The sequence below is a fragment of the Hypanus sabinus genome, chromosome 3 (assembly GCF_030144855.1).
Source record: "Hypanus sabinus isolate sHypSab1 chromosome 3, sHypSab1.hap1, whole genome shotgun sequence".
NCBI classification, from domain to species: domain Eukaryota; kingdom Metazoa; phylum Chordata; class Chondrichthyes; order Myliobatiformes; family Dasyatidae; genus Hypanus; species Hypanus sabinus.
The window spans coordinates 190,132,302-190,149,039 of record NC_082708.1 but is presented as its reverse complement, the minus strand read 5'-3'; the positions used below and the strand labels follow the sequence as shown (position 1 = coordinate 190,149,039).

The 16,738-nt window shown below is 47.1% G+C and overlaps 1 protein-coding gene across 8 annotated transcripts in view; it reads left to right on the top strand.

Annotated features, from left to right (window-relative positions):
- Nucleotides 1-627: 627 nt before the first annotated feature.
- The window catches only part of LOC132391997 (lysyl oxidase homolog 3-like), a 70,990-nt gene continuing 54,879 nt past the window's right edge, over nucleotides 628-16,738 (top strand). Inside the window, exons 1-4 of one of the 8 annotated variants that reach the window (XM_059965875.1) lie at nucleotides 628-749; nucleotides 2,965-3,070; nucleotides 3,153-4,863; nucleotides 11,819-11,969. Coding sequence is in view for 4 of the 8 variants with exons in the window: in XM_059965881.1 (XP_059821864.1) it covers nucleotides 11,179-11,237 (59 nt within the window). In the remaining 4 variants the exon portion in view is untranslated. Of the gene's footprint in view, nucleotides 750-2,964; nucleotides 3,071-3,149; nucleotides 4,864-11,080; nucleotides 11,238-11,673; nucleotides 11,777-11,806; nucleotides 11,970-16,738 lie in introns of those variants that run through there. The other 7 variants (XM_059965874.1, XM_059965881.1, XM_059965873.1 and 4 more) reach the window with 7 other exon arrangements.

Genomic DNA, 16,738 nt, shown 5'->3' with positions numbered 1-16,738 from the left:
CTTTGCTAAAGCACTGATACAGTGTAAAGGCATAAAATTACTGTAAATTACAAAAATATGCGAAAATAGGAATGGTGAGATTGTGTTCAGAAACGTGATGGTGATGGAGAAGGAACTACTCTTGGGTGGTTAGGGTCTTTCATGATGGATATCGCCTTCTTGATTCTGTGCTTTTTGAAGATGTCCTCAGTGCTGGAGAAGCTAGTGCCCACGATGTAGCTGGCTGAGGTTTTTCCAATGCTGTGCAGTAGCCCCTCCATACCAAACAGTGAAGCAACCAGCTAGAATGCTCTCCACGGTGCATCTGTGGAAACTTATGAGAAGTCTCAAACTCTTACTAATGGAAGTATAGCTGAAGTCGAGCCTTCTTTGTAACTGCATAGATATGTTTGGTCAAGAGTAGATCTTCAGAGATGTTGACACCCAGCAACTTGAAACTGCTCACCCTTCCCACCTCTGACCCCGTGATGATGGCTGGTGTGTGTTCCCTCAACTTCCACATCCAGAAATCCACAATCAGTTCCTTGGTCTTACTGAGTGAAAGGTTATTGTTGCAACGTCGTTAAACCACCCAGTCTATCTCACTCCAGCCTGGGTTGTTCACCCTACCCAGCCTATGAACTGATGGCTTGTGTCCCCTCCACAGTGTTGGAACCATCCACAGCATCAGAATGCTTCAAGATCGCTTTTGTGCCTTCATTAACTTCACTACCAAGCAAGGAGCCGAACGTGCCATTGCAGAGTTACAGGTACGTTGGGATGTTTGTCAAACTGGGGATCCTGGCCTGGACTGTGAGACCAGAGGTCTGCAGTGTGATTGGAACTTGCTGCCACCAGTGGGAGCCGTTGGACAGCCAGAAAGAGACCCTTGTTAACCAGGCTCAGGTTTATTATCGCTGACATGATGCGAAATTTGTTGGTTTACAGCAGCAGTATAGAGCAATACATAAAATTACCATAAATTACTAAATAAATAGTGCAAACAAAATGAACCAGTGAGGTAGTGTTCCTGGACCATTCAGAAATCTGACGGCAGTGGGGAAGAAGCTGTTTCTAAAACGTTGAGTGTGTGTCTTCTGGCTCCTGTAGCTCTACCCTGATGGTTGAAATGAAAAGAAGGTATGTCTTGGGTGGTGAAGGGTATGTCCTTGAATGCCACCTTCTTGAGGCACCACCCTCTTGAAGATGTCCTCAATGGTGGGAGGGTTGTGCCCTTAATGAAACTGACTGAGTTCACAACCCTCTGCATCCTCTTTGGAGGCTCCACTGTGCAGTGGACGATGATGCAGCCAGTCAGAATGTTCTCTGCTGTAGAAAGACATACCAAATCTCCTGAAACTCTTAACCAACTATAACTGCTGTTGTACCTTCTTTGTTATTGCATCAATATGTTAAACCCAGGACATATCCTCTGGCCGTGGATGGGCAGAGAGACCTGTCTGTTGCATTAATGAGGGCACCTTCGCTGGTTCCAGAACTATGGATGCTGGGGTTTCCATAGAACAGTCAATATGTACATAGATCTCACCTGTCTGTCAGTGATGGCCATAGGAGGTGGAGTTCTGTCAGTCCATCCAGTTTCCCTGCTGTCACCAAAGTAATTTTAACTCGAGGGGCAAGAAAGTGGGAGAGGAGAGGGTGATGTGGGTAGGAGGGAAGAATGGGGAGCAGGGTTAGGCCATTCAGCCCATGTGAGTCTGCTCTGCTATTCCATCATGGCTGATTCTGTTTCTCTCTTAACCCCATTCTCCTGCCTTCTCCCTGACAAATCAAGAACCTATCAACCTTCACCATAAATGATTTGGCCTGCACAGCAGTTTGTGGCAATGAATTCCACAGATTTACCACCCTCCGGTTAAAGAAATTCTTCCTCATATCTGTTCCAAATGGACATCCATCAATTCAAAGGCTGTGCCCTCTGGTCCTTCCAGTATTCTATACATTTTAATCAGACTCTCTTCCTTCCTCCTCCCCCCCCCCCCGCCACCTAATATTCTTCAAAACTCCAGTGAGTAAAGGTCCAGAGCCATCAAATGCTCCTCATGTTAACGCTTTCATTTCTGGAATCATTGTTGAGAACCTCCGCTGGACCCTCTCCAATACCAGCACAACCTTTTTCAGATATGGGGCCCAGACCTGCTCACAATACAAGTGCAGAATGGGAAGGGGGTTGCGGAGAACCACGGCAACTTACATTCATATCGCATCCGCACTATCTGTAGCAGTGAGGTGGTTTGGGTCATAAAGCAGCCATTGGGGGTGTTCAAGAGGTCATGGGTGGGGGACCTGACAGAAGTGAGGGCGCAATTGCTGGTGGAGATCAGGGTGAAGCTGGGGAAAATGGGGGGGAGGGGGTGGGAAGGGAAGAAGGGGGAGTAGGTGGTCTTAGGTCTCTATTCATTGGAACGTAGAAGGTTGAGGGGGGATTTGATCGAGGTATTTAAAATTTTTAGAGGGATAGACGTGAATAGGCTGTTTCCATTGAGAGTAGGGGAGATTCAAACGAGAGGACATGATTTGAGAGTTAGGGGGCAAAAGTTTAAGGGAAACACGAGGGGGTATTTCTTTACTCAGAGAGTGATAGCTGTGTGGAATGAGCTTCCTGTAGAAGTAGTAGAGGCCAGTTCAGTTGTGTGATTTAAGGTAAAATTGGATAGGTATATGGACAGGAAAGGAGTGGAGGGTTATGGGCTGAGTGCGGGTAGGTGGGACTAGATGAGTTTAAGAGTTCGGCACGGACTAGGAGGGCCGAGATGGCCTGATTCCATGCTGTGATTGTTATATGGTTATATATAGATGGTTGACGGGAGGGTGGGGGTGGGGTCCATTGAGGTGATGGGAGCAGGGTTGTAGTGAGTTGTGTGGGGGAGCGAGCGGTGATTTGTCTATCCACTCTGATTCTCTCCCCCATCTCCTACTCCCTCTCTCCCCTTCTCTTTCCCTGCTGTCCCCCCTCCCCTGCAGGGTATTGAACTGGAGAGAACGAAGTTGGTGATCCGGCATCCTGACAATATCTATAAGCACCTGGGAGCGGGCAGGGTGGGAGCCACAGCCCGCTAGTCTCGGCCGTGTAAGTAATTGTCGTTAATTGCCTGGCCCCCACCCACCCCCTCTGCCCCGTGACTAACTGTTTCTCACTGCCCTTCCAGCAGGTACCCAGCCACCCTCCTGCACCCTCCCAGGGGTAGGTCGGTCATTGGAGGGGAAGGGGCGAACAGGCGGACCCAGAAGGACACACCTCTGTGTATGAGAGAGACAGACAGACCTTAAGCCCATCTTTCGTGATTTGGACAGGGTCTCCCTCGTTCAACACCAGGGACGGAGAGAGGCTTTGGTCTGCAATCAAGTGTCCAAGAAACTGGAAGACCACGTGGAGTTTGGAATGATGGGCTGAGGGTGGGGCTGAGCATGTTGGGGGGGTTGTGGAATGAGCAGTTTCCTGACACTCAGAGACACACGCACACACATTCACACACAACAGATGTACACACATATTTTTTATCTCTGACTCTCTCTCTCCACGTGTATATATATATATATTCTGAATACTGAAAGGCCTAGACAGAGGGCATGTTTCCTATAGTGGAGGAATCTAGGACGAGAGGGCACAGCCTCAGAATAGAGTGGTGTCCATTTAGAACAGAGGTGAGGAAAATTTCTTTACCGAGATGACCAAGAGGGTGATGAATCTGTGGAATTCATTGCCACAGACTGCTGTGGTGGCCAAGTCATTGGGTATATTTAAAGCAGAGGTTAATTAGTTCTTGATTAGTAAGGATGTCAAAGGTTACAGGAGAATGGTTCAGAGAGGGATAATAAATCAGCCATGATGGAATGGCAGACAGACTCAATGGGTCAAATGGCTTAATTCTGCTCTCATGTCTGTGGTCTCACACGCACACTTCACATTCCCTCAGAGAGCAGACCAGATGTCCTAGACCACAGTGTAGAAAGCTGCTTCACTTATTTCCCTGGATGAAGGCCATTCAGCTCGTTCAGTCTGTGCAATGTGATCATTGACAGCATCTGCTTCTGGAGTGCCCTTTCCACAGGTGGATCTGGGGTGGGGTTTTGAATCACCTTCCAAATACACCCCCACCTCAGCCCACCCCTGGCTGGTCTGACAGCATAAAAGGATCCTGCTGGGAAGCTCCTTTAGATCGCCTACAGCGTGATTTCCCCCTCTGTCAAATCAGAAGCCCAACAGAGGGACATGGACACAGTTGTAATGACACCCTCGCCTCGAGTGGATCCCTTGTCTCTGAATCTTTTCAAATCTTTTCTCGTGACACACACCAGAAACCTGGGCCACCCCTACTCACCCCCCTCCCCAAAACGCCTGAACTGTTAAACACCTGGAGAGCATCTCCTCCTGGTCTCCCCACGACCATCCCTGCTGCTTTCCTGACGCCCGGTGTCTGGGATGGCGTGGGTGGAGAGTGGTGGGGCCCCACTCCCTGCCGCTCTTGGTGCCATATCAGTCACAGTGCTGGGTAATCGTTAAAACTCGGTGCTCAACAAGTAATGAGCTGATTTTACAGTTTATAGAATGCACAGTGTCTTTATGTATAAAAAGAATCAAGTTTTTACAACCAGATCAAAGATGATTTGAACAAAATGAGGCGCGGCAGAGATTGCAAATATATATTCCCGCGAATCTGCAGACTATGTGTTTGTTTTGACTCAGTGTTTGACAGCGATTGTTTTAGACTCTCCACACTCCCCAGGGTGGAGAAAGGAATTTCACTGTACACCCCAGTGTGACACAAGGAATTTCACCACACACCATACATAGTGTGACGGGAGGGATCTGTCTACACACCAACACACCCTGACATCATGCCAGAAACCCAAACCACACAGGTAAGTGTGTCAAATTACAAAGGTGAGGGAGGGATTTTAGACCATTGTTTATGGCTGTTAAAGTGGTGTACTTTATGAGAAGTTATCAGTCTCGGGTAGCCACAGTGAATGGCAGGTGTGTAATACAATGGAGAGACCTTGGGTAGAGGCATAGAAAACATGGTACATTGAACATAGTGCAGCGCTTTCGGCTTCTGATGCTGTTCCAACCACATAGACTATGCTTCTTTCATCCACATGCCTAATCAAGCGTCTCTTTAATGATCTTAATATATCTGCCTCTACCACCACCTTTTGACTCTGCATTCCACTGTGTTCTAAAAAACACACACACACACATTGACTTCCCCTCTGTACTTTCCTCCCTCCAATCACCATAAATCTCTGGCCCCTTAGTTTTTGTGATTTCTGTTCTGGGAAAGAGTTTCTGATGACTCAATCTGACTCTATCAAGACATCTCTCATCCTCCTGTGTTCCAAAGAGAAAAGCCCTAGGTCACTCAACCTAGATTCAAAAGACATGCCTGTTAATCTAGGCAACATCCTGGTGAATCTCCTCTGCAACCTCTTTAAAGCTCCCACATCCTTCCTATAATGAGGCAGAATATTGTAATTGATAGTGAAGATAGTTCTGAAAGTGGAGACGCAGGTTTATAGGGTGGTGAAGGTGTTTGACATTTTTATGGTATCAAGTAAAAGAGTTGGGACATTGTGTTTCTGGGGTGCACTCAGGGTACTGTGTTCAGTTCTGATCACCACGTGACTGGAACAACATGATTAAACTGGGAGAGGTTCACAATGATGCTGCCTGGATTGGAGGGCTTGAGTTATATGGCTGGATAGGGAATGAGTGGTGTGGGTAGATTTTTGAAGGAGGGGAGTGGGTGGGGAGACGGTGGTAGTTGCAGTGGGATGTGCAGAGGAGCAGTGAGTTGTTGCTCAGCTCTGGCCACACTGATTCACTCTCTCCCTCCGCTGGATAGGCTGGGCAGTCTTCCTTCAAGTTTGCGACGCTGAGCGGTGACAGCAAAGAAAATTTACAAGTACATTGCCAGGACTTAAGGCCCTGAATTATAGGGAATGGTTGAATAGATTAGGACTTTATTCCCTGGAGCAAAGGACAATGAGGGGAGATTTGATGGATGTGTACAAAATTATACACATAATTTTGGTGAGCTTAAGGTTAAGGAACCCTTAGGGAACAGTGATCACAATATGATAGAGTTTACTTTGAAATTTGCGAAGGAACTAAATTACAATGTGTCAATATTTCAGTGGAATAAAGGAAATTGCAATGGCATGAGTGGGGAACTGGCCAAAGTTGACTGGAAAGGGACACTAGCAGGAAGAACAGCAAAGCAGACGGCTGGAGCTTCTGCGAAAAATGAGGGAAGTGCAAGACAGATATATTCCAAATAAGAAATTTCGAATGGAAGGACACTACCATGGCTGTTAAGTCTGAGCCAAAGTAAAAGCAAAAGAGAGGGCATACAAGGAAGACAAAGCTAGTGGAAAGATAGAGGATTTGGAAGCTTTTAAAAATTTGCAGAAGGAAGCTAAGAAGGTCATTAGGAAGGAAAAGTTGAATTATAAAAGTAAGCTGGTGACTAATATCAAAGAATATCTATAAGCTGTTTTTATATAAAGGATAAAAGAGTTGAGGGAGATTTAGGACCAATACAAAATGATGCTGGAAATATTGTAATGTGGGGCGCAGAGATGGCAGAGGAACTGAATGTGTATTTTGCATCAGTCTTCACAGTGGAAGACATCTGCAGTATACCGGACACTCAAGAGTGTCATGGAAGTGAAGTTTGTGCAGTGAAAATTACGACTGAGCAGTTGCTCAGGAAGCTTAATGGTCTGAGGATGGATAGATCTGGACCTGATGAAATGCACCCTCGGGTTCTGAAGGAGTAGCTGGAGAGATTGTGCAGGCATTAACAATGATCTTTCAAGAATCAATAGATTCTGGCATTGTACTGGATGACTGGAAAATTGCAAATGTTACTCCGTAGGCGGGAGACAGCAGAAAAGAAATTATAGACTTGTTAGCCTGACATCAATGGTTGGGAAGTTATTAGGGATGAGATTACAGAATACCTGGAGGCACATGACAAGATAGGCCAAAGCCACCATGGTTTCCTGAAAGGAAAATTCTGCCTGACTAACCTTCTGCAATTTTTTGAGGAAATTGCAAGCAGATGTAGTAGATGTGGTGTATTTGGATTTTCAAAAGGCCTTTGAGAAGGTGTCGCACATGAAGCTGCTTAGCAAGTCAAGAGCCCATGAAATTACACCAGGGGAGTTACTCGAATGGGTGGAGCATTGGCTGATCAGCAGAAAACAGTGGGAATAGAGGCATCCTATTCTGGTTGGCTGCCAGTTACCAGTGGAGTTCCACAGGTGTCAGTGTTGAGACTGCTGCTTTTTACAATACAAGTCAATGATTGGACTATAGGATTACTGGATTTGTGGCTAAATTTGCCTGTGATACAAAGATAGGTGGAGGAGCGGATAGTGTTGAGGAAACAGAGACTTAGATAGTTAAGGGGAATTGGCAAAGAAGTGGCAAATGAAATACAATGTGTACGGTCATGCACTTAGGTGGAAGAAATAAATGGGCAGACTTAGGGAGAGAATTCAAGATGCAAAGGGATTTGGGAGCCCTTGCGTAGGATACCCTAAAGGTTAAGTGGTTCATTTTGGTAGGTCAAATATAATGGCAAAATATAGTATTAATGGTAAGACTCTTGGCAGTGTGGAGGATCAGAGGGATTTTGTCCATAGGACGTTCAAAGCAGCTGTGCAGGTTGACTGTGGTTAAGAAGGCATACGATGCACTGGCCTTCATCAATCATGGATTTGAACTTAGGAGCCAAGAGATAATGTTGCAGCTATATAGGACTGTGGTCAGACACCACTTGGAGTACTGTGCTCAGTTCTGGTCACCTCACTACAGGAAGGATGTAGAAGCCACAGAAAGGGTGCAGAGGAGATTTACAAGGATGTTGCCTGGATTGGGGAGCATGCCTTATGAAAACAGGTTGAGTGAACTCGGCCTTTTCTCCTTGGAGCGACAGAAGATGGGAGGTGACCTGATAGAGGTGTACTATCTCTTCTTACAGAAACGTCTGCATGATGCTAAGTTAGGGCACATCATCAGTGATGTTACCTGGGGTCGTCAGGTGTTTTGGGTCTTTCAACATCATACATCCTCGCCCAGGCGACCCAACTGGGGTTGAACACCCCAGCCTGTGCCCTAGCAACAACCCACAGATCTGCCCTCTTTATCCAGAGCCATCTTGACGCTTTCTCTGCTGCTTCTGTGATGGTAGAAATGACTGTCCTCCTTCTCTCTCCCATGATTCCAAGTGCACTGTATACTTTGCAGAGCGACTGGCCTGCAAAGCCACGACACCCAACTTCCACGGGCCAACACTGCTCTCCAGATCTTCATAATTGGCTCTTTTCCACTCGTAGGCCTCCTTCATGCATTCTTCGCACGGCACAGTAAGCTCAAGCATAAGAACGTGCTTCAATGAGTCGGGCCACAATATATAGTCTCTGTGATGCGGGGAGGGAATGCTATAAGATGATGAGAGGCATTGATCGTGTGGATAGTCGGAGACTTTTTCCTAGGGCTGAAATGGTTTTTTAAGAGACTTCCAGATAGGTACATGGAGCTTAGAAAAATAGAGGGCTATAGGTAAGCCTAGTAATTTCTAAGGTAGGACATGTTCAGCACAACTTTGAGGGCCGAAGGGCCTGTATTGTGTTGTAGGTTTTCTATGTTAACCTCCAGGCTGAGTCAGTGGTGAATGCAATGTTGGCATTCGTTTCTAGAGGTACAGAATATAAGAGCAGGGATGTGATGTTGTGGCTCTAAGACACTCGTGAGACCACACTTGGAGTATTGTGTCAAGCTTTGGACTCCTTATTTTAGAAAGGATATACTGACATTGGAGAGGGTTCAGAGGAGATTCACAAGAATGATTCCAGGAATGAAAGGGTTACCATATGAGGAATGTCTGGCAGCTCTTGGGCTGTATTCCCTGGAGTTCAGGTGAATGAGGGGGGAATATATTTTAAACATTCTGAATGTTAAAAGACCTGAACAGATTATATATGGCAAAGTTGTTTCCCATGGGAGGGATTCTAGGTCAAGAGGGCACGACTTCAGGATTGAAGGACATCCATTTAGAACAGAGACGTGAGCAAATTACTTCAGTCAGAGGGTGCTAAATCTGGAATTTGTTGCCACAGGTGGCTGTGGAAGCCAAGTCATTGGGCATATTTAAGACAGAGGTAGATAGTTTCTTGATTAGCCAGGATATCAAAGGGTATGGGGTGAAAGCAGGGGAGTGAAGGTAACTGGAAGAACTGGTTCAGCACATGATTGAATGGTGGAGCAGATTCGATAGGCTGAATGGCCTACGTCTGCTCCTATATCTTATCGTCTTATAAGGGGTATAGATTGGGTAAATGCAAGCAGGCTTTCTCCCCCTCAGGTTGGGTGAGTCTAGAACCAGAAGTATTATGTTAAGGGTGAAAGGTGGTGTGTTTAGATCGAGTTGCCAATGCACTGGGTTCGATTGAAACATTTAAGAGAAGTTTGGATAGGTACATGGATGGGAGGGGTACAGTGAGCTATGGTCCACGAGCAGGTCAACGGAACTAGGCAGAATAACAGGTCAGCATAGACTCAATGGGCCAAAAGACCTGTGTCTGTGTTGTATTACTGTGTAATCAGAGACTGATAGGGCAAGTAACCTAAGACTGGAATGTTGGACCCCTTATCCGAGTAAAGATATTGTGGCATGCTAGGGATGTCTGTAACTGGAGGGCATAGTTTGAAGGTGAGAGGGAGGAGTCTTGAGTACAGTAAGTCTTCACTCGGGGTAATTGGTACCTAGAATGAGCTGTCAGGTGCCAGTGAAGGCAGGAATTGTAACCACCTTTAAGAGGTACTGGAATGAATGGAGCAAGTACATACAGCAGGCCCTTCGACCCAACTGGACAATGCCAAACAAGCTATTCCTATTTGCCTGCATTTGGGTCATATCCCTCTAAACCAGGGGTCCATGACCTCGGGTTGGGAACCCCTGCACCTTGTCTGTCAATGTACCTGCCACTTCCTCTGGCAGCTCGTTCCACATAGATACTACCCGTTTAAAAAAAAGTGTCCCTCAAATTCCACTTAAATTCTCACCTTAAACGTGTATCCTCTATTTCTTGATACCTCAACTCTGGGCAAAAAGACTCTTCCTGGTGAATTATGATTGTATATGCCTCTGTAAGGGTGTGGGGCTTGGAGCCAAACGCAAGAGAGTGGAACGAGCTGGGTGGCCGCAGTGGATTAGATGGGCCGAATGTCCGATCGATGACGCTGTAATGCAAACCTGTGGGGTCGGCACAAACCCAGTGGGCCAAAGAGCCTGTTTCTCTGCTACACAACGCTGTAGTCTTCTGCGCTGGATACTGGGAAAGCTCGGCTAGTCCCACGGTCTGAGACTGGATGAGTACAGCAAAGGAACGCGTCTTTCGGCCCACTATGCTGTGCCAACCCAATTAAATGAGTAATCCAACTAATCTCTTCTGCCTACACATTATCTATATCCTTCCATTTTCCTCTAAATTATGTGTCTATCTAAATCTCTTTAAATTCACCTCATTTTTCTGCCTCCACCATCAGCCCAGGCGCGCTCCCCCAACACCCTCCACTCTGGAAAAAGCGTGTCCTGCACTTCGCCTGTGAAATGACCCGCTCGCACTTTAAATGCGTGCATAGACAGCCTTTTCTCAGCTGCGGGAATGAGAGCAATACTGTACCGAGTAGGGATTTGCAAACAGACACAACAGGGAAACCGAGCCAACCATCAATTACCCGGGAAACTGAATCTATGGAAAAAAACATCTAACGCTGCCAGCGAACTGCAGCAAGGCCGAAGATCGGGGGAGGGCTGGGAATTCAGCAAAGCTAATATAACAGGAAAAAAATGGGATTTCAGAGTGAAGCAGCAGAAGTGTGGAGACTGTAGGGGCTTCTTAATATAATTTAAGATACAGCCCGCTCCGCCCAAGTGATGATTTAACCTACTAACCCGTATATTTTTGGAAGAAGGAAACCAACACAATGTACAAAGTCACTCCTCAGAGGGCAGGGGGTATTGAACCCTGTCGCGTTGCCCCCTGAACACACGGCGCAAAGGGGGGGGGGGGTTTCCGGGGAAGTTAGCGACCGTGATGAACCGCGTCGGAGTTTGTGGGGAGGATCCTGCTGTGCTGCGGGGATGAAGGATTCACACAGAATCCATGGAACGAGTGGCCTCCTCGGCCGCCGGAAAGAACTCCAAACAATGGCAAATACTCAGGTTGTCGGGCAGCGACTGTGGGGAGGGAAGCGATGGGCCGGGTTCCAGGCTCTTAAGCACGCGGGCGGTGGGACGCTTCCGAAAACACACACACTCACCAGCTTTGAGGCGGCTGGGGAGTTATTGAAGGCACTAGAGAAATGCAGCCATCGTTCCTACTCACTGACCCCGAGGGAGGAGAAGAGCTTCACTTCCTCCTACCTATCCCCCCTCCTCTCCCGGTCTGTGTCGGGGGCGGGTCCGCACCCCCGGCAGCCAAACTCCAGCATTACAGCACCCTACCACCCCTGAGTGTGTCCATCATGGGTGAGGGGGTCAGGGAGGGGAGGACGAGGAATTGAGGGTCGGGCAGAGAGGAGATGACCAACGAGGCGGGACGGGGTCGCTGATAAAGGAGGGAGTAAAGGGACAGAAGGAAGGAGAGACGGAGAGGAAGGAGAGACGGAGAGGGGGAGGAGACATACAGAGAAGGAGGGAGGGGAGAGAGAGGGAGCTGAAGTCGGAGACAGCCGCGGACAGAATTTGGCGAATTTCTCGAGGTAAGGTTTGAACCGTTGCCGATATCATTTCGTCTTTCCCAGGGTTGAGATGTTTGGCCGCTGGCTCCGAGCCCCGGCAGCGGAGTCGGGGTTAAGGTCTCCCAGTCACCGCGGTTTGACTTCGCACGGGCTGTGACTCTAACCGAGGTCCGGACGGATCGGATCGGAAACCCGGACACCACCGTTCTGGGCAGTAAGAGAGGGGAGCGGGAGGAAAAGGGACAGGGTGAGAGGAGCGGACTAAGTGTGTAGAGGGCAGAGAGTAGGAAGGAGACGATTGCTTTGTGGCGTGGGTCAGCGGTAGGATGAGGAATACTGACCGATTCGACTGGGAGACCTTCTATCCCGGGGTCAGGACCAGGGACAAAGGCCCTAAGCTCGAGGGATCGAAACTGGACCCCTCTCGAGCTGAGGGTCCGGGGTGGGCCTCCAGGAATTTCCCTAATTGGACAGCACTGAGGGGCCGAATGGCTTATTACTGTTATAACAGATTTTGCTCAAGGCTGGCAGATGAAGGGTTTGGGGTGAATGGAGGAATCTGAGGGTTGAGGGGAGATGCGAGGATGAGATGGGGGCGTGATGAGGCTTTGTAAGGCATCGGTCAGACCGCACGTATTGCGAGCGGCGTTGCGCCGCTCATCTAGGAAAAGATATGCTGACTGGAGAGGGTTAACGAGAATGATCCTAGGAATGAAAGGGTTAGTTTATGCGGAGCATTTGATGGCTCTGAGCCTGTGCTTGCCGGACTTTAGAAGACTGAGGGGTCTCGGTAGAGAGGATGTTTCCTGTAGCGGAGGGGGGGGGGGTCTAGGATCAGCGGACACAGCCTCAAAATTGAGGGATGTCCGTTTCGAACAGAGCTGGGGAATTTCTTTAGCCAGAGGCTGGCGAATCTGTGGAGTTCATTGCCATTGACGGTGTGGAGGCCAAGTCATTGGGTATATTTAAAGTGAAGCTGATGGGTTCTTGATTAGTTAGGGCATCATAGGTAATGGGGATGGAGGCAGGAGGATGGGGTTTAGAGGGATAATAATCAGCCATGATGGGGTGGCAGAGCAACCCAATTTACCCCTCTGTCTCGTGCTTCTCCCCTGATGAGGTGAGGGGGGCGGGTCTGGGTGGTGATGCTCCAAGGCAGAATGAGAGTGGTAGAAGGTCTTCCGGCGTTATAGCCCTCCCTCCCCCCGGACTAGGGGGGTGTTTTCCCAGAGGGTAATCCTAACACCGAGACTCCACACCGCCTGCTCATGTCTGGGACCACGGATGAGTCTGCCACCCACACCGAGGGAAACCCTGCACCCCACTGACCTGACTCCCCCAGAACCCTCCTACTCCGAACTGTCTCCACTCACCCCCACCCGGCCGGTCCCGGTGTAAGGGTGGGTCACGTCTGCCTGAGGTCTCCTCCCGCTGGGGCCTCCTGACATACCCACCTCTCGGACGCTGAGGGCTCCTCCCAGCCTGATCCTGTCTGGGGGCCAGCCTCCTCGGCAGTTTGTCCGTCTCCAGGAACTCATCGGGACGTTCATTCCAGGAAAGGGTGTTAATTCATCCGCCAGCACGGAGCTAGGGAAACCAGCCTGTGCCGCTTTCAACCTCCTACTCGTCCCCTCCTTCCTCCTAGCCCGGCTTCCCTCCTCACGCCCCCTCCCAGTGAAGCCACGCCCCCACCCTCCCTCCTCCACCTCTTCACCCACTCCTCATCCTCCCGTCCACCATTCTCCCCCTCCCTCTCCCATTCCCTTCTCTCCCCGCCCCACCTTCCTCTCCCCACTCTCCAGCCGCAACTCGTTTGCGTGTGAGGAGGGGTGAGGCAGACGGCCTGTGATTTAGCGGAACATTGAAATCCGGAAAATATCGCTCGTCTGTCAATGTGTACACAGCGAGCAGGTTTCCCCGTCTGGAACGGGAGCCAGGGCTTCAGAGGTAGACGGGCAGAACATAGGACTCTACAGCACAGTGCAGGCCTTTCGGTCCACGATATTGTGCTGCCCCTTTTTATCCTATTGAGTTATAAAGAAAGGTTGAATAGGTTCGGACTATTCCCCTGAGCGCAGGAGAATGAGGGGAGATTTGATTGAGGTATTCAAAATAACGAGGAGTATTAAGTGAGTAAATGCAAGCAGGCTTTACCGACTGAGGTCGGGTGAGTGTACACCTACACTCATGGGTTAAGGGTGAAGACTGAAGTCTTTCAGGGGAGCCTGAGGAGAAATGTCTTCACTCAGAAGGTCCTGAGAGTGGAATGAGCTTCCAGTGGAAGTGTTAGATGAGGGTTCGATTGCAATATTTAAGAGGAATTTGAATAGGCAGATGGATGGGAGGGATGTGTTGTGGAGTAGTCTGGGTGTAGATCAATGGGGTGAGGTAGATTAATGGTGTGACACAGACTAGATGGGCCAAAGGGCCTGTTTCTGCGCTGCAGTGCTCCATGACCAGTCTAAGATCGATCAATCTAACTGTTCCCTCCCGCACACCCTCTATTTTGTAGTTCAGGGCAGAGATTCAGTCAGAGAGAACAGAAACAGGCCCTTTGGTCCATCATCTATGCTATCCAATGTATCTGTTTATGGAAGTCCTACACTCAGTCAGTCTCCTTATAAACAGAGAAAACATACAATCAATCCCAAGTTTTATTCCTAAATCTTTTTTTTTTTGATTCCTTAGACTATTATTTTGTCATATCTGTGGAAGAATAAGCGTTCTAGAATTAATAAAGTTTATCTCCAAAAATCTATAAAAGAGGGTTGCATGGCCTTACCTAACTTTCGTTTATATTATTGGGCAGCCGATATACGTTGTGCTACCTTTTGGTCTTTTTTCCATGGCCAACCCGAGTGCCCTAACTGGATGGCGATGGAGTTGAGTTCCACTAAAGATTTATCTGTTTCTGCACTTCTTGGCTCTGTACTCCCTAGTAGTCTGCCCAGATTAATTGTTAATCCTCTTGTTAGACACTTTGCAAATATGGGCTCAGTTTAGGAAATTTTATGATTTCTATGGTTATTCCTTTTCTAGTCCTATCTTACATAATCACCTTGTTTTACCTACTATGTGTGATTCAACATTCCATGATTGGTATAGGAAGGGCATTAGACGTTTTGAAGGTCTTTTTATTGATAATCGCTTCACATCTTTTCAACAGCTCTCTGCTAAATTCAATCTGCCTAATACTCATTTTTTTAGATATCTCCAAATTAGACACTTTATTAATCCTTTAATTCCTAACTTCCCTGAAATGCCTGAGAAAAATGTTATGGATTTCTTTCTTTCTATTAATCCACTGGGTAAAGGTTTAATATCATTTATTCATGATAAATTAGCATTCTTACGGCGTGCCCCTGTGGATAAAATTAGAATGGCTTGGGAGCATGATTTAAATATCTCTTTATCTGATGAGACTTGGGACTTGATTCTCAAATCGGTTAATTCAACCTCTCTTTGTGCTCGCCATTGCCTTTTACAGTTTAAGATTGTTCATAGAGCCCATATGTCTAAATCTAAATTATCTCGATTTTACCCTAATATTAGTCCTCTTTGTGATAAATGCAAAAGGGGCGAGGCCTCTCTCATTCATATGTACTGGTTCTGTCCTAGCTTAGAGAAATTTTGGAAAGATGTCTTCATAACTTTATCTTATATTCTGAATCACCACTTAGAACCTAACCCTTTAATTGCTTTGTTTGGTTTTTTGGGTGAGACAGATTTACATTTGAGTTCGACTAACTGTCGAATATTATCTTTTGCTTCTCTCCTGGCTAGACGTTTAATCCTCCTTAGATGGAGAGATGTTGCCCCGCCCACGCATGCTCAATGGCTTAATGATATTATGTCCTGCTTAGACCTTGAAAAAATTCATTATTTAAGTTATAAAGTTCCATAAGGTCTGGGGACCTTTTATTGAGTACTTTCATAACCTTCCTCTTAACTAAGGTTTTTTTTTCGGTCCCTTGCTTTCAGCTCCTTTTTTTTGGTAGTAGGCATTATTATCTTCTGTTTTTAAGTGTATTTACAGTTTTGGGGGTTTGAATGTCCTGATTTATATTCTCTATATTTTTTTGTGGTTGGTCTGGAGTTTTATTTTGTTGCGGGGCTTGGGGAGGATACTAACTTTACATGTCTTCAATTTGGGTGCTTTCTCAATTATCTTTTTTGTATTATATTATTATTGTATGTTTATTTTTGCACTGTATTAATAATGCTCTTCATTTTGATCTGGGTTTTTTTTCCTATCTGTAGCGATGTAGAAAATGCATTAAAAAACTAATTTTAAAATAAATAAATAAATAAGCAGACATAGAAAACCTACAGCACAATACAGGCCCTTTGGCCCACAAAGCTGCACCAAACATACTTATTTAGAAATTACCTAAGGTTACCTATAGCCTCTATTTTTCTGAGTTCCATATACCTGTCCAGGAGTCTCTTAAAAGACCCTATCATATCTGTCTCCACCAGTGTCACCAGCAGCCCATTCCACACACTCACCACTCTCTGCGTAAAAAACCTACCCCTGACATCTTGGTACCTACTTCCAAGCACCTTAAAACTATGTTCTCTCATGCCAGCCACTTCAGCCCTGGGAAAAAGCCTCTGACTATCCACACAATCAATGCCTCTCATCATCTCATACACCTCTATCAGGTCACCTCTCATCCTCCGTCACTGCAAGGAGAAAAGGCCGAGTTCACTCAACCTATTCTCATAAGGCATGCTCCCCAATCCAGGCAACATCCTTGTAAATCTCCTCTGCACCCTTTCTATGGCTTCCACATCCTTCCTGTAGTGAGGCGACCAGAACTGAATACAGTACTCCAAGTGGGGTCTGACCAGAGTTCTATATGGCTGCAACATTACCTCTTAGCTCCTAAATTCAATTCCATGATTGATGAAGACCAATACACCATATGCCTTCTTAACCACAGAGACAACCTGCGCAGCTGCTTTGAGCGTCCTATGGAC